This window comes from Eulemur rufifrons, chromosome 6, assembly GCF_041146395.1.
Source record: "Eulemur rufifrons isolate Redbay chromosome 6, OSU_ERuf_1, whole genome shotgun sequence".
Taxonomy (NCBI): domain Eukaryota; kingdom Metazoa; phylum Chordata; class Mammalia; order Primates; family Lemuridae; genus Eulemur; species Eulemur rufifrons.
Window position 1 is genome coordinate 61,870,611 of NC_090988.1, and position 20,219 is coordinate 61,890,829.

The 20,219-nt window shown below is 42.9% G+C and overlaps 1 protein-coding gene across 2 annotated transcripts in view; it reads right to left on the bottom strand.

Moving 5' to 3' along the window:
- The window catches only part of GALNT18 (polypeptide N-acetylgalactosaminyltransferase 18), a 317,297-nt gene that overhangs the window by 70,859 nt on the left and 226,219 nt on the right, over positions 1-20,219 (bottom strand). For both annotated transcript variants that reach the window (XM_069469581.1, XM_069469580.1), the window contains exons 4-6: positions 18,617-18,800; positions 16,697-16,894; positions 12,416-12,530 (exon numbers count right to left, since the gene is read on the bottom strand). In XM_069469581.1, coding sequence (XP_069325682.1) covers positions 12,416-12,530; positions 16,697-16,894; positions 18,617-18,800 — 497 coding nt within the window. The remainder of the gene's footprint in view (positions 1-12,415; positions 12,531-16,696; positions 16,895-18,616; positions 18,801-20,219) is intronic.

Consider the following 20,219-nt stretch of genomic DNA (forward strand, 5'->3'; position numbering starts at 1 on the left):
TAGTTTCCCAGCACCTAGAAAATGGGTGTTTGAAGAATAAATGAATGAGTTATTAAATGAACCTATGAGGAAGTGATGAGAAATTTTGTCAGATTTCTTATTGAAGGCCACTAGGCTATGCCTACCTAAACACAAGGCATAATGGCTTCTGAAGCCACCCTTCTTGCATTCAAATCTCATCTTTAACACCTACCATTCATGTGACCTTGAACAAGTCATATCAACTCTCTGTGCTTCAGTATATCCACCTGTAAGTGGGGATATTAATAGTCCCTACATCACATGCAAGGATTAAGTGAGTTAATGCGTGTAAAGCACTTAGGGCAGCAGCTTGCCTATAATAAATGCCATACTCCTATTAGCTATTAGTATTATGGTCATCAATCTCATCTATCTTTCTAGTGATATTCAGAGATCATCATGTCTTGAACATGTCGTATTATAGGGAGCTCACTATACCATTAGCATCTATTCTCTTTGTTTTTTTAATGGTTCTAATATATGCTTCTTATATTGAATTAATAATTGTATCCCTTACAGTTTTCACCCACTGTTCATAGCTCTGACTTTCTGAGATATAGAGAATATATTTTCTTATATTTGATTCATCTCTAAATTCAAAACCTGTTCATTGAGCACATACTAGGTTCCAAGTGTCATTATGAAAATTAAGTAGCCACAAATCCTAACATAAAGTATCTTAAAGTCTAGCCAAGAAAGAAGAGGGAAAAATGACATTTGTGTCTTTCACAGATCTTCCCATCCTATGAATCCAAGACCTTTACCCATGACACATAGTTTGCAAGGCTAAATCCACCCTGTGAACTTAAACAAACATAATATGAAGCCTATATAATTGAAATTGTGTGATATTAGTACATGGGTAAAGCAACAGATTAATGGAACCAGAATAGATAATCCAGAAACAGACCCAAATGTATGTGGCAATTCAGTGTACAATAAAGGTAGTATCGCAAAGCAGTGAGGAAAAGGCATTATTTTAAATAGAAGGTGTTAGGATAACTGGTTGGCCATATAGAAAAATTAGACATTGGATCCGTTCCTCATACCACACATCAGAATCAATTCTAAATGAAATGTAAAAAATTCAGTCATACAAGTATTAGAAGAAAACATAGGTAAATTTCTATAACCGGAGAGTGGATAAGACTTTCTATGACTAAAATCTGGAAGTAAGAATAAAGAAGATGGATACATTTGCTTACATTAAAAAAAAATAGTCTCAGGATGGCAAAAACATCAGAAGCAAAATCAAAAGACAAATAACAAAGTGGGAGAAAATATTTGCAATTTATATGATAGGCAAGGCATTACCATCCGTAATGTGTGAAGAGATTCTAAAAATAAGGACTAACAACCCTGTAGAAAAGTGGGCCAAAGACACAAACAGCTCACAGAAAAAAGAAATGCAAATGGCCTTAGTCATATGAAAAGCTTTTCAACCTAGTTTTTAATAAGAGACATGCAAATTAAAACTACTCTGGAAAGCCATTTCTCATCTGTCAGATTGGCAAAAACCCAAATATTGCACAATGTACTTTGTTGGTATGGCTATAAGGAGACAGACACCTTTATCATTCCTGATAGGAAAAACACTGCCCCTCTGGAGAGATATTTGATAACGTCTAGCAAAATTACATATGCATTTACCCTTTAACTTCACAATTCCACTTTTAGGAATCGATTCAAAAGATAACCAGTAAAAATATGAAAAAATAAAGTATACACAAGACTATTAATTTTAGCACTATGCCCTCAAAACGAAACTGGTGGAATGAACTATTAAATGTTCATGCATTTGAGTACTATGCAACTGTAAAAAAGGAATGAGGAACATCTCTATATACCATTGTAGAATGATCTTCAGAAAAAAATATATAGCAAAAAAACCCTCAAGATAATAAAAATGTGCAGTGTACTACCATTTTTCTAAGAAAACGGAGATGTGATTATATTCACACATTTCTTATATGTTTTAAAGTATAAAGTAAAATAAACAATCAAAAGATAAATGTTTACATTAGAGGTAGTGAGGAAACAGGATGAAGAGGACAATGATAGAAGGTAGACCTTGTTGAAAACACCTTATTTTGTAGGTTTCACTTTGGAATTATATAAATGGGTATATAATTTTTAAAAATTAAATACAAATTTATGTAATTATAAAACATTACATATAACAAAAACAAGATGAAACAAATGAACCTGTTTATTAGGTTAGTGGGACAACTATACAGAGAGGAAAGGTTCTAGATGACTTTAAATCACAGTAATTTGACTGTACATCTCTAAGTGGGATATAACCTAAAAAAGAAATGCAAAAAAAATTTAACTGTTTCTAGTTATCATATTATTGGTGGTCATGTTATCATTAGTATGTTATTAGTATGCATCCTGGGGGATAACAGAAACAAGTAATTATGTCGGTGTCATTAAGAACGAGAATTTTTGGTATGGAAGAAATGAAATATAGATGTGAAATTGACGAGGTTAAGTAAAACTCTGTTGTCCTAAATTTGAATCAGAAAGATCATCACGAATGCCTGAAGAATTTTAGCTCTGCAAAAATAATAATATTTTCTAGCTCTGACTTTTGAAAAGACTTAGAAACATGGACCGACCTTGTAGCAATGAGCGCCCCCAGTGGCCAAACTGTAATTTTAAAAACCATTTCTCACTAGCAGTAAGCTGGGTTCCTTAGGCAAATAGCTGATTATAGGTCTGGAGCAGGAAATGTACAAGAAGAGCCTGGAACATCCCTCATGGCAGGGAAGACAGTAAAAGTCAAAAGGACCCAGGAACAAATGTCAATAGGCTCCCAATGGCCAAAAGTGGAAAATGTGCAAGTCAATATATTATAAATGTAACGAATTGAAATATGTCAAATATGTTTAAATCCATAATTTCATAGGAATACTAAAAAACTAAGTGGTACCTTTTAAAGGATGGTAGAGAATCGATTAATTATTTTTAAAGCTGTTATAGAAAGAACTATTTACCCTGACTTTTCCAAATAAACTTGGTTGTACTTCTGGGCAACCAAAGAATGGATTATTATAAATGTCTCTACAAAAGTTATTCCAGCTAATAAATGAGGAAAGAAAGATAAAATTTAAATGACTATCTTGCAACCCCTAATGAATTGCTGCATCGAGGCAGTAATCAGCCACGACTGCTAGTATCACAAATGGGGAGACGAGTAGACATTATGTGCCTTGTGATGGAAGTACACAAATGCTGTCTATGAAATATTCGTGCTGTGAAATTGAACCTAAATCTCTGGATCTAACTACCAATTTAGAAGAAATATACAGGATAGAGGGACATGTTAAATGATATCGGGGGAATGCAACCAGGAAAATCTAGACTGTGAGAGTCTCTACAGGAAAAATGACCTGATCTCTTTAAAAATAAATTACAAGGGGGGAAAAGAGATGAAAAAAGAGACAGAGAGAGAGATTCTGTAGATTGATAGAGACTTGGAAGACATATTAGCCAACTGAATCTTGATTCAAGCAAACAAATTGTAAAACAAAACAAAAAAATATGTAAGAATTAGGGAAATTTGTACACATTGACTATTGGATGGTATTATAAAATTCTTTTCAACACTTTTAAGGCTGAAAATAATACCATGGTCATTTTTTTTAATAGTCCTCATCTATTTTGAATGCATACTGAAATATTTTTTGATGAAATGATATGACATCTGGGATTTGCTTAAAAATAATTAGAGCTGAAGAAGGATTAAGTATGGGCAGAGATAAAACCAAACTGGCCATCAATTGACAATGTTGAAACAGATGAGTACCAGGCAATTTATTATACTAGTCTCTCTATTTTTGTATATATTTGATATTGTCTATAATAAAGCGTTTTTACCAATCTCGTTTATGATAAAGTATCTGGAATATGAAGAACAATGCTCTAGATATTATATTACTTATTTTAGAGGACAGTTGAGTCCAGGTTCAAAATCCTTTTCCTATTAGAGGGACCCTGTCATGTGTAATTCTTGAAACTATGGAATCTGAAAAGAGACATATATCACCTTTCTCTGTCCTCTGGAAAGCTAAAGCATGTGCATATAACCTAGATTTAGCTAATTGTGTGATTTCACTCAGGACTTTAAATCTTGGTGAATGTCATCAAGACTCAAGCAATAGTGTCCAGTATCCAGTGGTAGGACCATCTAGTCATGGCAGTGGAATTAAAGTCATTACCCTAAATAGAGTATTATTACCATCTGGCTTTGGCTGTAGTTCCTGCTGTTTACTTTTCTTGGTTTTTGCTTATTTTCTGAATCTGCTTCTCTGAGAAGCAGATGAATTCTTTGAGATACCCAATGGCTTTCCAATAAATTCCTTTTCTCTTTTAGTTATTCTGAGTCAGTTTTGTTAGCTTACAAAGTAGATTCTTGAGTGTCATTTGAATAAAAAGTTAAGCAGGACCATAATACATATAAATTCATGCATGCTCTAAAAAATAAAGCACTATATAACATGTACAGTAGTATTTTTATACATGCATGTATTTACATATGTAATAGATCATGAGCATACATTTTGTATAGGGCACTTTATAGTTTGTGAAGTACTTTAATTTCTTCTTATCTTTATTGTTAAAAGTATTGATTATGATAATGAGAAAATAAAACATAACAATGAACTAACTTTTTTGGCCAAAGTAACATTTTTAATCATATAACACTATTAGGATAATAATTTCTAGCTTGCCTATAGCACTGGATTGCTGTGTGCAATAAATAGGATAATTGTAGGAAAACAATTTGAAACTGTTGGTGAAAGGCATGGCCATTGTTACTTAGTTGCTGCAGAAGCAGCAGATGAACCTAGTGCAGGGACTAAGGGGATTTTTGATACCTGGTGACTATGCAATTTGTGAAGTCCACTCCTTCTGTCTTGTCCACACCTTGTTTGTTTCCTCCATCCCACGTGCTCTGTGGAATAGACACTGGCATTTTGCCAGGGCACGTATAGGTACTAGGTTCTCCATGGCTGAGAAAGCAGATTTAAGACAGGGGCTGAAAACTGGTAGACTACGGAAAGATTTCACGAGTTTAGAATAAACTCACTGTCCAAGCTACTGAGAAACCTGAAGTGCAAATTTCTGTTTTATTAAGCTATTAAATAAGACCACCCAGATGAAGGGGACCTAAATGATTCCTTGGTGCCCTCAAGGCCAAAAAGTGGAGCCAGTCAGCTGGGTGGACTTCCTCCTGTCCCAGATGTGGCTCAGCTGCACAGGGAGAAGGGGCAGAATCATTCACAGGGAGCGAGTCCACTCCCAATCAGACCTTACGATAAGGCTAAGAAAGAGCAGTTAAAAGAGGCAAGGCTGGCACTAGGGAATAATGATCACAGGCAGTGATCCAGTCTTAGGAGCAGAGATAATAGTAAAAGGTCATTCTGGAGGATGAAAAAGCTGTTTAGATATTCAGTCAAGCAGCTAGTGATTTACAGATATGTGCAAGTGGATGTCCAACAGAGAGTCCTCTCTGGTAGACTCTTCTCTGTAATACATTCCAAACAGCTCAACCCAGGCAAGAGTCATCTACAGCTGGGGCCAGAGGGAGAGGAGAGATCTCTTATCTGGCTGCCTGCTGTGGACACTACGGGAAGGGCGCTGGCCACAGTGGTGGTGGCATTCTTTCCATCCCTGTCCTACTTTTGTTCCCAGTCTGGAAAGGTGGAGACAGCTACTAGTCACATTAAAAATTTAATTGAATTTAAAGAATAATAAACAGGCTAGGCTTTCAGGTCAGTTTCCCCATGTCAATTCCATATAACTGAGAAATTGTCTCTTTCAATATCAGAAATTTAACAAGTTTTACATTTTCCAAAGAAATCTTTAGATATGTGCATGCACCTTTTTTACTGCATAAGTACAGAGAATACAATTTCGATATTTCTTGGATGACCTGGGACTATTATAAAGAACATAAACTATTGTGCTGTACTGTGTTGTGCTGTAAACCTAGGATCTGCCTGGATGTTTGGATCTAGAAGAAACAGATCCAGGCTGCTGTGAGGCTGGACACCTGTTATCTATTCTGCACCCTTTATGTTCAAATAATTTGCATAAGTTTGGAATATTTTGTTCCTTGAAAGTTTGGCAGCATTCGATGGCAAAACCATCTGGTCCTAGTTTTTCATTTGTGACAATATTTTAAACTACCGATTTAATTTCTTTAATTGCTATAGGACAATTTTGATTTTTTATTTCTTCCTGTGTGTGTTTTTGTTCATACACATCCTTTTATTCAAGTTTTCAAACTTTGGCATAAACTTGTTCATAATATACTCTTATCTTTTGGTTTGTATTATCTGTAGCAAGGTCCCCTTTTCCATTCCCAATGTTGTTTATTTGTTCTCTCTCTCTCTTTCTTGCCGAAGGTTTGTTAATTTGCTTAGTATTTTCAAAGAACCAAGCCTTGGCTTCATTAGTCTTTTCTAATATACATACATATGTAAAATATATATGCCATTAATATTATTTTCTATTCTTTATTATCATCTACTGTTTTTATTGTGATATTTTTCTAACTACTTATATTGTATACTTAGCTCAATAGCTTTGAGCTTTTCTAATATAAGGATGGAATTGCTGTGCAATTTCTCTTATGCGCTATTTTAGCTGTATTTCACATAATGTAATATGTAGCATATTTATCGCTCAGTTCAAAATATTTCCAAATTCCAAATGTCCAGTATAATTTCTTCTTTGACCTATGAGTTATTCAGAAGTATGTTTCACAATAGCCACAAATTTGGCTTTTGTGTATAATTTTTGGTTATGGATTTCTAACTTAATTCTATGGTGGTCAGAGAATATGTTCTATATGACGTTGATTCCTTGAAATTTGTTGAATATTGCTTTATACCCTAGTATGTGGTCAATGTTCATAAGTATTCCATGGGTTCTTGAGAAAAAGGGTATTCAGCAGTTGTTAGATGGAGTGTTCCATATATGCCCATTTGCTTCAAACTATTAATTGTGTTGGTCTGCCAATTACTTGGAAAAATTTATTAAAATCTTCCACTATGTTAGTGAAGCTGCCAATGTCTCTTTATAATTCTGTCAACTTTTGCCTCATATTTGTAAAATTAGGTGCATAAAAGTTTATAATTCTTATATATTCTTGCTGAATTGCACATTTATCATTTTGTAGAAACACACTAAATCATGTTATATTAATCTTTCTTTTCTAATATTAATATAACTACTGCAAGTTTCTCTTTATTGGCATCTGCCTGATATGATTTTTCCATCCTTTTAGATTTTAACTCTTCTATATTTTATTTCAGACATGTTTCTTATGAATAGCTTATAGCTAATTTAAAACCCATCCTCATTAACAATATAGGCATTTGGCCAGGCGCAGTGGCTCACATTTGTAATCCTAGCACTTTGGGAGGCAGAGGTGGGAGGATTGCTTGAGGCCAGGAGTTCGAGACCAGCCTGAGCAAGAGCAAGATACCATCTCTATAAAAAAATGGAAAAATTAGCTGAGTGTGGTGGCAAGGACCTGTAGTCCCAGCTATTAGGGAGGCTGAGGTGGGAGGATCACTTGAGCCCAGAAGTTCAAGGTTACAGTGATCTGTGAGGCCACTGCACTCCAGCCTGGGAGACAGAGTGAGACCATGTCTCAAAAAATATATATAGGAGCACCTTAATTCCAATCACTCCCTCCCAATTTATATGCTATTGTCATCATATATGGCAGTTTTAATAACCCCATAAGATATTACTCTTGTGATATTTACCATCAATATTTCTTTAGATTTATTCATATATTTATCACTTTTTGAGGTATTAATACTTATTCCTCTTTTGTCTCAGATTTCCTTCTGGGATCATTTTCCTTAAACCTGAAGTATATCCTTTATATTTTATTTTATCGAGGATCTGTTAATAATAAACTCTATCAGTTTTTGTGTATTTGAAGATGACTTTATTTCACACTAGTTTTTGAAGGATGTTTTATTGGATATATACATCCAGGCTGACAATTATTTTCTCTCAGTATATATTAAATATATTATTTCATGGTCTTCTGGTTACCATCGTTGCTGTTGAAAAGTCAGCTGTTATTCTCATGGTTATTGATTTGCGGGTAGTCTATTTTTACTCCTGATGGCGATAAGATCTTCTCTTTGTCTTTGGTATTCTGCAGTTCTGCCACAATATGTCTAAGTGTGAATATCTTTGTACTTACCTTGCTTTGGATAGGGTGATTTTCTGAATCTGAGGATTAATGCCGTTTATCAGTTTGGGAAAATTTTAAGCCATTATCTCTTCAAATATTGTTTTTGCCTAACCTTCTCTTTTTATCATTTGCATTTGGAATCATAAGATATTAAACCCTCAACCTCAATTCTACATGTCTGTCAACTTTCTTTTTTCATATTTTTTCTCATTTTTTGGCATGGATTTTGAATAATGTCTTTAGATCTATTTTCTTGTTTATTAATTTTATTCCTTTAACAATGTCCATGTAGCTATTCAACCCATCCACTGAGTTTTTAATTGTCATTTTTTCTATTTTCATGTTTGAAATTCTGCTTTTATCCTATTACAATTATTTTTATGGTCTCTTGCTTCTTATTCATATTTTCAATCTTTTATTTATGTAAATACATTATACACCTTATTTATGCCTTATGTCTGACAGATGCAATAGTTGAAGACTCTGTGGATCAGATTTTGCTGTCCACTGATTGTGCTGGTATTTGCTCTTGCACTTTCTTTTTCCCTTGTCTATTTTACGATGTTTTAAAACTGTGAACTCGTATTCCTTGGAACTTTACCTGTGGGAATTTTGTGGCCTGGGTTAAAGGGATCATTCTCCAGGGAGGTTTTATACTTTATACTGAGAAAATAGCCTTTGGAGCCCCAGCTTAACAGGCAGTGAGACAAGCCTCAGTCGTTGTCTCCTATTCTCTGTATTCAATGAAGCTGAGAAAACATAAGCTTAAAAGTCGCCAGGTTCTTCAAATATAAAAGACCAGACTTTCTTCGGGTTACTACTTTCACTTGCTTTTTGTTCTCTGTATTAGCTTCCTTGGGTTGTTATAATAATGTACCACAAAGTGGGTCACCTAACACAACATAAGCTTATTTTCTCACAGTTCTGGAGCCCAGAAGTCTGACATTAAGGTCTTGGCAGGGCCATGTTCCCTCCAGAGCCTCTGGGGAGTGATCCTTCCTTGCCTCTTCCAGCTTCTGATAGTCCCAGGTGTTCCTTGCTTGTGGCATCATAACTCCACCCTCAGCCTCCATCTTCATATGGCTGTCTTCCCCTTGTGTCTGTTTGTGTCCAAATTTTTGTCTTCTTATAAGGACACCAGTGATGTTGGATTACAACCCACCCTAATCCAGTAAGACCTCATCTTAACCTGCTTACATCTGCAAAGACCCTATTTTCAAATAAGGTCACATTCACAAGTATAAGAGGTTAGGGTACATTTTGTGAGGAACTCAATTCAGCCTATAGCAGTCTCCAACAATTTCTTAATTCCTTGCCAGTTCTTAAAAGCTTTCTTATATATTCTAGCTATTCTATTCAGTTATCATCTACACAATTTTTTTGTTTTCTATTCAGTGTCAACTCTTATTTCTTGCTTGTTTCATTCTGCTTGGCCATCGCAGCCCTGTCCTTTTTCCCATTGAGCTGTGGACTTAGAAATCAGAAAAAAATAAGAGTGAAAAATAAGACTTTAAATCGGGACTCAGTAGACATAACTGTGAATAAAGTAGAAGAAAAGCACTGCATGGACACTGCCATACCTTTCTTGGGGGATGCTCAAAGGGCGTTTATCCCTGGATCACCATCGTGTCTCTACCTAGTCCTCTGGATCACAAAGATCTGGGCTTGAATCCTTTCCCTGCCTCTTATAAGGTGTATGACCTTGAGAACATTTGTAAGCTCTTAATTTCAGTTTCACCTAAAAAAAGAAAGAGTATTGTAATAACACCTACTTCCTAGGATGGATGACATAATGCCTAGTGTGACCCCTGGCACCGAGCAGGCATTTAGCAATGGTGCAGACACTATTTCAGTGTGCCAAATGGGTAAGGACTTCAGATAAGTTGCCTCTGGATAAGTGAGCTGTGACAAGAAATGTCTTTAATTTTTATGGACAGTGCTATGATCTAGTTAGAGCAGATATCCTCTTTTATAGGTGAAGAAACTGAGGCACTGAGATGTCAACTCACAAAACATGAAAGAAAGACAAACACTAACAACTGCACAAAATGAGAACATCTGTTTTGGAGATGATCAGTGGTTCTGTGTCCCTTAAAAGAGAAACTGGAATTCAAATTAATTCAACTTCCCTTTTGTACTCAGTGCTGCCAGCTAACGAGTTATTGGGCCCTTCCATTAAAAGCCACCTTGCCTTCAACTCCAATGACACTTCATCTCTGTCAAGTGGGAGGGAAGAGATGGCAGGGTGGGGGGGGGGAAGCCAGACAACATTTTATACTGTAATTCAAATCCTGAACATGCAACCACCCAAAGATATTAATGTTTCAGCTTGTATCTGAGAGCCTCACCCAGGCCCACACTCCAGAGTAGTTTTATAATCTAAGGACGGAAAAGCCAGAAATCTCCACCACTCTGTGATTGACTCACACACATGTTGGAAGCAGAGTTCACAAATCTAATTCCTTTCTCTATTCCCAGACATTTTTACCCAGAGAACACAAGTGACTGGAGGCGGTCCTGCCCACTCAGCCAATTCCTGACAGCAGCTCCTAGTGAAAAATATTATGTTTGGGGTGAGCATTTATCCAGGAGCAGTGCTGAAATGAGATGGCGAGGGCGCAAATGAGGAATAAATGACCAGTGTAGGGAGAACTGGAGAAATGAGGGTGATTATGCAGGGGCTGTCCTCTATGAATACATTAGCTCCCCAGTAAGCCCATGCATTTCGACTGCCTCCAAAGCAATTTCTTGGCGTTTCAGCGAATACAGGTGTCTGCAAATGTTTTCTAAGCTCAGTTTCAGATAAGCTGGTCCTGCTGTCAGTCCTCAAAGCCCTGGTATGAAGTCTGGGGGATGAGTCAGGCCCTGCCCAATGCCTGGCAGGTCATCACAAGTGTCATGCGATGCTCATTGCAAGAGTCCAGTCTCCCCTCAGGTAAGGAGCCAGGGCTGTCCTTGGCCAGACGCCTGCCCAGAGAGGTGGAAGGTGGAAGGAGGTTAGAGGTGAGAGGAGGGTGGATCCAAGCCACAGTCCTTCAGAGGAAACTGAGTAGCGGAAACTGGAGACCCAGATGCAGACACTAAGGCTGAAGGGGCAAAAGTGGGATCAGTAGCTGGAAGGAGCCAGATGTTGGGGGAGGGAGGTCTGCGTGGACATGTGAGCAGGCTGCAGTGAGGAGGAACATCTGCGATGATCACTGGGAACACCAGTAGGTACAGGGTCCTTGCGAAGCACTGACAAGCCTGCAGTGTGTGGGCGTGTCGGGCTGCTTAGCGATCCCCACGGAGAAGACAGTGGGGACCACCGTGGGGTTTAATAGGGACACCCTGTGGACATAAGGATGGGTTTCTTTCTAGGACAAGATCCTTCACTGTATCCATCAACACATTCCTGCCAGACACCAAGGGACCTAAAGTGTCTCTCAGACAGAGGGAGGGGTCCATTCTGGATTTATGTTTCCACAAGTCAAGGGAGAGGAGCCAGAAAGCGTCGGAAATATTCTTGTAGAGTGAGAAATAAAATGGAGACTCTTGTGGGCTCACACCACGAGCTGATAGCTGCAAAGCGCCCTGTGCTCAGGGACAGGAGAACGGAGTGAGGCAGGAACAGGCCTGGGGGTCTGGCCAGCACTTGGTGGGGTCAGAAACCAGCATGGAGTGAGCCTGGCTATGTTTTGTTTATATCCCATGTGTTTATTTCCCTGTAGCTCTTTCTTGCCAAAGTCTTTGGAAAAGTTCTGTGGGCCACTGTGGAGAAGACAGAGAGTATCGGAGTGGCAAGTCCCAAGGGAAGTGACTGTGAGGGTCGCTCTTGTCCAGCCACCGTGTGATGTCTGTTGTTTCTTCCTGGAGCACCCTTGCTCACCCCATGGGCCTCCATGTGGTTTTAACAAGGAGGCTGTTCCCTCGAGTTGGGAGCTCAACTCTCCCCTGCCCCACCCCTGCCAAGCAGGTTCTAAAGTCCTCTCCTTCCTGAAACATCAAGAGGCTCTACCCTGTGTTCTTCTTCCCCGGCCTGAGTCACACACGCACACGGACCTGGGCTCACGACTGGACATTCAGAATCAGCCTGTGACCTTCAGCCTTAAGCCCATTTCTCTACCCCCGGACTCATTGGTCTTTGCGGGAGCCGAGCCCAGCCCTGCAGGTGAGAACCCCACTCACCCTGATCCCGAGCTCGACATTCTCGCCCCCATAGACCTCCATGCCTTCGTCCAGCAGGCCGATCTCCTGGAAGTACTGCCGGTCCACAATGAAGCAGCCGATGAGGGCAGGGCTCCTGGAGGGGTGGAGGAAAGGGGCAAGCAGTGAGCAGAGGGGCTGTGTCATGGGGCTGTAAGAGCAGTAGGGCCTTTCTACCAGGAGGATCCCATCCTCTCCCTTCCTTTGCTGCCAGAGTTGGGGTGGACCTCGTTCTTGGAGTGGTCCCCCAACTCCAGGTCTGGCCTCATCTGACCACAGCAGAAAGGCTGTTTCATCAGGATCGTGGGCAGACAGCTCCCACCCTGGGATCAGCTGCCATTCCTGGTGGTGCTGGCATGTGTTTTGGCCCCAAGGAGTGGTGCCAGCCTGCCTGTCCAGATGGACTGTCTGTACCTCCAGCTGGCCTGACCCTGACCTCGGCACAGCCAGTCTCCATCTCTGCCCGGACACCCAGGCCAACTTCCCCGCCCTTCCCCAACTTGGGTTCTGCATGTCAACCTCAGTCTACTTAGAAAGACTAAGGTTGCATGGTAGACAATTTGGATTTTATCTACAGGGAAAGGGGTGGCCATGAAGAATTTTAAGCAGGACTGGTATGAATAGATCTGTGTTTAAAAATAAATACTCAGGCAGCTATGGGGTGATTGACTGGAAGAGATGGAGTGGGAATTGGGGAATTCGGTTGGGAGGCTTGTTGCTGTATCCAGGTGCGAAATGACAAAGACCTGGATCAGAGTATCAGGAATGGAGACCAGAATTGCTTAAAGACATATTTTGAAATAAAATCAGCAGAACTTCCCATCATATGAACCATGAGGGTGAGGAAGTGGGAGGAACCTGGGTGCCAGCTGGCTTTCTGGCTTGGGCAATGGTGGGCTGGGGGCCACTCATCAGTAAGGGGTGTAGAAGGAACTGGTTTGAGCAGCACGACAAGCTGGGAAAACTGACCTTCAGGTACCTGAGGGACACCCCGGGGAAATATCCATCAGACAGAGGTTAGGTAGATGTCTGGGCCTGGGGTTCAACAGGGGTCCTAGGCTGGAGCAACTTGTCAACAACTGATAGGTCCAGGAGCTGGAAGGCCTTTCATTCCACAGTGGTGGGGGGTGGGCAGTGAGCCCGGGGCTCACCAGCTCTGTGCAGCCTCCCAGCACAGGACCTCAGAGAATGAGTCACATCAGGTGAGTCAGCATGAGTGCATGGGGCTGCGTCTCTGCTGAGAGAATTACTTATGCAATGACTTTCAATTGTTCTATTGTACACTGCTACCATTTCTAGCCCTTGCCTGGCATTTTAACAGCCCGCGTCTGGAGGACTTGGTGGGGGAGAGGAAAGAAAAGGAGAAATGAAGAATCCTCCATGATGAGAAAACTGTCAGTCAATCACATGCAAATGGATCTGTCTTTGAAATTGGAAACTAATCAAGGTGAAGAAAAGGCTATTTTTCAGGCCATTTCCCTGGGGAACTGATGCTGATGCAGACGGCTGCTCTGACAAAGACTGGCACCCTAGGGTCATAGCCCCTCCTCCTTTCAAGTCACCAATTTTATTCTGAACAGGACTTCACCCTGCGTAGACCGCAGGCATCATGGGCACTCAAAGCACCTCTCCTAAAGCAAGCTGGGACCCTGCTCTGGTGGAACCCTGGCCTTGGAGGTAATCGCTCTGGGAAAAATCCCCCTCTGTGTGTCTGAGAGAAGTTCCCTGTCCACTCTGGCCTCTGATTCCACATCTGCAACATAGGATCCATTACAACCGCATGTGGACTCGCTTAAATGATGTAAAGCACTTGAGAGCTTCTGGGACATATCTGACACTCAGAAGGTCATTTAAAAAGATGCACTTGTACTTGTGCATCGAAGAAGCCCGGAGAATCCCCTCTCTAAGGGCATGAAGGTTTGGAAACTGGCAGAGTGGGGTCACCGCCTTTTCCTCTGCACATTCCTGAAATGTTAGACCAGGGCATGCAGGAAGCAGCCTTCCTCAAACTGCCAGCTCCAGACGGGAATGAACAGAATCTGAAACAGTTACTCGGGGATGAGTGCAGGCCACCTCAGCGGTCTATTATTAGCCAGCTAGGGCATTAAGTGGACTCAATCAGCCTGAAAGTGTTATTGATTTATATCCTGCCTCATTCCTGAAAAGATTAGAAATAGCTTATGAGAAAATGTAAAATACACTGGAAAACCATAAATAGAGAAATGTCTGGAAAGACCCAAAGATTACAACAAATTGGGGGACCAGCTAGAATGCATGCATAGGCTGAGGTCCTCCTTCACTATTCTTAAAGTAAACCTGCAACCTTTGCTCTGAGCTTCCTGTTGGCCGAGGTGAAAATGAACATACATGGTCTTAGAAATAAAATTTACAGTTCTCATGTGAAAATGTCATACCAATTGATTTCTCATGGATGGGAAGGCTTTCTTTGACTGGCAGTCAGTTTGAAAGAAATTTCTCATGTGGATCTTCTTAAACGGGTCACTTGAGGATCTAGTGAATAACCATCTCAAAGACATCTTTTTATCTTTTTAGAATGCAATAGAAGATATTGCTGGGCTTTTCTTTTTTTTAAAATAGCTTACACCATGTGTGGGCAAAGCACTAAAGTACAGCTCCAAAGAAAAAACAGCTGAGATAGGCAAGATACATTTGTATAAATCACAGCTTTCAGTGGAGCTGTCTTCATCTAGGAATAAAACCAGGAATATTCTTCCAAAAAACCTTCCATAAATGTAATTTCTCTCAACCAAGCTTTTGATAAAAATTGGGTGATAGGAAATTTGGGGTTGAGATGACATTTTCTGGCAAGGACCTAGGATGTAGGTTTGCTAATTAAGACCAGATTTGATACATTTAGAGATGAGCAGAACAGAAACAGATACTATCAATGCAGTCTTCTGCAAGAATGCTCACTGCTGCGTGGTGGCATAGTTCCCTCCAATGGCATTCAGCAGATCTAGGAGCAGAAATTGGTCACGCCAATTCTGAGCTCAACAGTGGCCCACTAGATGGACGACGATTAGCCACAGTGTCCAGCTGGCCTGCTGCATCCTGGCTCCACTGCCCAGAGCCATTCTCCTCTCTCAGTCTTGCTGTCCTCATCTTGCAAAGCAGGGATGACACACTGAGCTGTCATCAGGTTATGATCAAACATGACCGTGTGTGTAAAAGACCCTTGTACCCAGCGGGCTCCCAACAAATATTTAGCATCACAAAATTGTGGCAGGGGCCTAGCGGAGTAGGTAACAGGTAACCACAGGAAAGTTAAATGGGGTTCTCTTTTGTCCTGTTTTAAATGTGAATATAATTTTTTTCTTCCGGCAAGGAAAAATGTGATCTTAGGTAATAATCACCTACTTTCAATTAAATTTTTCATAATCTTTCTCCCTCATGTAATACAAAGCAACTTCTAATCAGCTTCTAATCTCTCTCATTCCGGGAACTGTCCCCTAGGCCACCTTTGCCGCCTGTGTGTTTAACAGGCAGGACTTTGCAGGGAGCATACCAACCCCCACCCTGTCATCCACACAGACAGGAACGAGGCCTGGTGGGGACGGCTATTTCAGGAGAACTGACCCCTGACCAGTGAAAGCAAAGGCTGCACGGGGTGGTCATTCAGGTGTCTAGGAAGACAGCGGCAAAGGCAGAAAGACTTTGGGATCTCTGAAATGCAGTTTGGAGTTACTTTTGTCTGAGTCCGATGGAGTAAAACTCAAACATCACCACGGTGCACCGGGTCCTGTGGGGGCTGGTCATGCTTCGGCACCCCTCCAGGCTCTGCCTGGGGCTGCCTGGCTTCCTTCCTCCTCCTAGTCCCTTTGAACCTCCTCTGTGTCCATGAACTTCACATATGGGTGCCCCCTCCCCAACTAGCCATCGCCTACTTGCTCCTAAAAACAAGCGCCAATGCTACCGTCTCTGAAAAGAATTTCCTCGCTCACCACACAGTTTCTGCCTGCATGGTAGAGTAAATTTTTTATTCTAATGATTTTTTTCTGTCCTTTGGGGGCAGAAACCAAATCTTAATCACTCTGGAGCCCCAGCACCAAGCACAGCGGTTGGCACCCAGCAGGTGGCCCACGGAGATATGTTGAAATGAGTAATTTCGAGGCTATGAATGGATTCTGGGATGATCAGAGCCCGAGAGCAATGCCTGGAGATCACACTGTAATTCTGCCGTCCCCACCCCCCGCTGTTTCCAGGACAAGGGTTGGGCTGGGAGCAGGGTAAGGATGCTTTTACCTGATGGGGGCCGTGGAGTTCTCCAGCTTCCACCAGGCCTTGGGGGGATTTAGGTAGCGGCACCACAGCTCCCAGTCAAAGCCCTGCGCGGCCAGTGGGTACTCCTCTATCTCAAAGTTGTCATATTTGATGTTATCAAAGGATGGTGAGATGATCCGTTTCCGGTTCTCCTTTATGCGGGTGAGTACAGGTTCAGCCCTGAGCAAGAGGGAGCGAGACAGAGTGAGTAACTGCTCCCAAGGTGGACAAGAACCAGATTAGCATCTCCTGACGGTCCTTGCTTAGCAGAAAGAGGTAGGAACACCTGGCCAGTGGAGAGGGGCACTGCTCCTGGGAAGGAGGCCCTGTCCAGCTTCCCGTCCCCTGAGCACTTTGGGATGGCAAGTGGCCTGGCCACTCCTGCAGCAAGTCAGGGCTGAGCTGAGCGATTCCAGCCAGCCTTGTGCCTGCTTGCTTCCCCTTTCTTTGCTAGGAAAACAAAAACAAAAACAAAAACAACCCCCCCCCAAAAAAAACCAAAAACAAACAAACAAACAAAAACCAACAACCAAACCCAAGACTTAAAAAAGAAGAAAAGGAATAAAGGAACAGATCTGAGGTTCCAGAGGAAGCTTTCAACTTGGGCTTTGATTTTGCCAAAATTCAATGTGTCAACCCTGGAGGAAAAGACAGATAGAAATGGCAGAGACTGGGAGGTGAGAACAAACCTATGTCCACCAGCCACGCAATGTCGCCTTGGAATGTCAGCCGTGCCCCCCACCCCTCAGTGCTCCCCAACTGCCCAAGGAGAGGTGGGGCATCAGGGCTTTCCCAGGGAGCCAGGAGGCCCCTGCAAGCACCAGGTAAGCCGTGTTTGCAGAAAGGAATGGCAAGCTTCTCATTAATAACACATTTGGTGCATAATTGTTTATTCAAATCAGCTTGAAATAGTAAGTGTCCCTCTCCTATTCTGGCCATAAATCCAATGAAAATGCTCTCTAAATAGTTGCAAATGGCAAGCAGGGACTTCAGCTATAAAAAATGGTTGTGTTGCAGCCTTCGTTTGGGCCTGTTATGCCGGAATGCAGCCCAGGCTGTGTGCATGCCCTGCTATCCCTTCCTGCTGGAGAAGCTTCCTCACCCCGTCCCCAGAGGGGAGCTGGCACCGTGGAGTGTGGGGAGAGCAGACCCCGTGCCATCAGGCATATTGGTAGGAAGGGTGGCAACCTACTTGCCCCAGCCACTTGCAGTCATCCCAGTGCCTGCACCCAGCAAAGCCACACGGGCCCAGCAAAGCCACACACTGCGGGCCGCACCGTGCCCTCCAGCCCTGCTGGCATGTCAGCATTGCTGCCCTAGCCCTGCAGCCACTGAGGCCTTCCGTCTGTTCCCTGAGCAGCCCTGACCAGAGAAAGAAAGACGTTCAAAGACTTAGTTTCACTATAGGGAGAATCTGAGATTATGTGCTACGTCTGGCCTGGCATTTGGGGGAGCCCAGGGCACCTGTGATGACAGGAGGCCACCTTCGCCCACCTCTGCCCAATTGGTCGTGGCCCTGTCTGTGAGGCTGGGCTTCCGCTTCCTGTCTGGTCCAGCTGTGCCCTTCTGGGTGTGGGAGCCCTGTCCTCAGCCAGGCAGGCAGGCGCTCTCTGCTCTGCCCTGAGCACCACGTACCCCTCTCTCAGGTCACACCTCCCTGGTGGCCACACCAGGCAGAGCCACACCTGGTGTCACCACACCCTTTAGGCACTGTGTGCTGACTTATTGGCCTTGAATACCCCCTAATGTGCCAGTCCTGTTGCCTAGGTCACCTGTTCCCAGAATTCTCTCCTTCCCCTCCAGCCTGTGACTGAGATCCCAGCATGCTTTGCTCCCATTGGCGCCAAAGCCCCTGACCCCACTGGGACTCCTCCTCCCCTCCCGGGGTGTGGGGGGGCTTACCAGCCCACATTGAACTCCACGTGGGCATCGAAGAGTGCCACCACAGGGGCAGTGGCCACCCTCCAGCCGCTGACCCTGGAGCGGATGAGGCCTTCCTGCTTGCTGTGGCGCACGACCTTGATGAAGCCGGGCTTCTGGCCATTCACCTTGTCCACGTATTCTGTCAGCTTCTCCTTCAGTTCCTCTGTCAGGGAGAAAACGCATCCTTAGCAAGGTGGGGGCCGGGGGCAGGGGGGCAATCGAAGCATTCGCTCTACCAGGGAGCACTGACCCCAGAGAGCAGCTAGACGGCCCAGTTCCCTCCCTGGGTGCTCCTCGGTGCTCCCCACAGTGGCTGGCACCGCTCAGCGTTGCAGGGAAAAATGGAAAAACACTATCTACAGGGCCCCAGCCACACGCATGGCATCCTGTACCTCATGCACATTGTTTAATTTAATCTTCACAACAAGCTAATGGGGAAAGGGTGGCTCAGAAGAGTTTATCAATTTCTCCAACATCACAGGCACAGTCCAGTTTCAAACTGGGTCCCCTGGCCTGAAGAGCCGTGCTCTCTCCGGTCAGCCAGGCTGCCCCTTCCCAGTGCTCTCCACTGGTGCTCCCACAGCCCCAGGGAAAGCTCCGTCGGCCAAGACCATAGCCCGGGACCCACTCTCTGCCCGGGTCCCACTGTGCCAGGAAGCGGGTGGCCAGGAGCCGTGCCCCTGGGAGCAGCTGCCATTTGTTTGCTGCCTATGGCTGCGTGGCCTGGCTAAGCATTTGATGCTTCTGCTTGTTCACGACTGCAAAGGGGGCTGCGGTGACAGAAACAGGCCTCAGGAGGGGCCCCGTGACCCCTCGGCAGCGAGGGCACAGCGGTATGTTCTTCATGTTCCCACAGCAGCTAAGGCAAGAGCCTACGGCAGCCCTCGCAGCTGCCTGGACGGGATTTTAAAGTTCGTTCTGAACCAATTACCCATCTCAAGGTGTGAATTCCCTCTGACTGTTTTGAGGAGCAGTCATCCAACCCCTGCAGTAAAAGGGAATTCCACGCAGTCCATTCCTTTTGGGGCCACTTCAACTATTAGAAGTTCTTCCTTTTTCTGACCTCCAAATGCCGGGGTCCCTCAACCTTCCACTCATTAGTCCCGTGGGACCTGCTTTGAAGCCACAGACGACAGATCAAGTCCCTCTTCCACATAACAGCCCTTTAGAGTGGAAGACCATCCTTAAGTCCTTGCTGAGGACTTCTCTAGGTCAAATACCTGCAGTTCTTCCTTATGTTTTCTCAAATCGCATGATTTCAAATTCTTTAATCATGTTGAAATTCCCTCTAAATAAGTTAGTTTTTCTCTCTTTTAAATTATGCACCCGGAAGTTGACATAATACTTCTATAGTAAAATGGGCTATATAGAATACAGGAAACTAATCACCTCCCTTAATCTAGAATCTATGCTCCTGTTAATATAATCTAAAGTCACATCAATTTTGACTACTTTCGACTCAGATTAAGCTTACTGGAAACATACCTCTACAAGTGTTTTTTTACAAGGTGCTACTAGGTCAGGCCTCCTTCGTCCTGTATGTGAGTGTAGGTGTAGGTGCATGTGTTTGTGAGTGTGCACA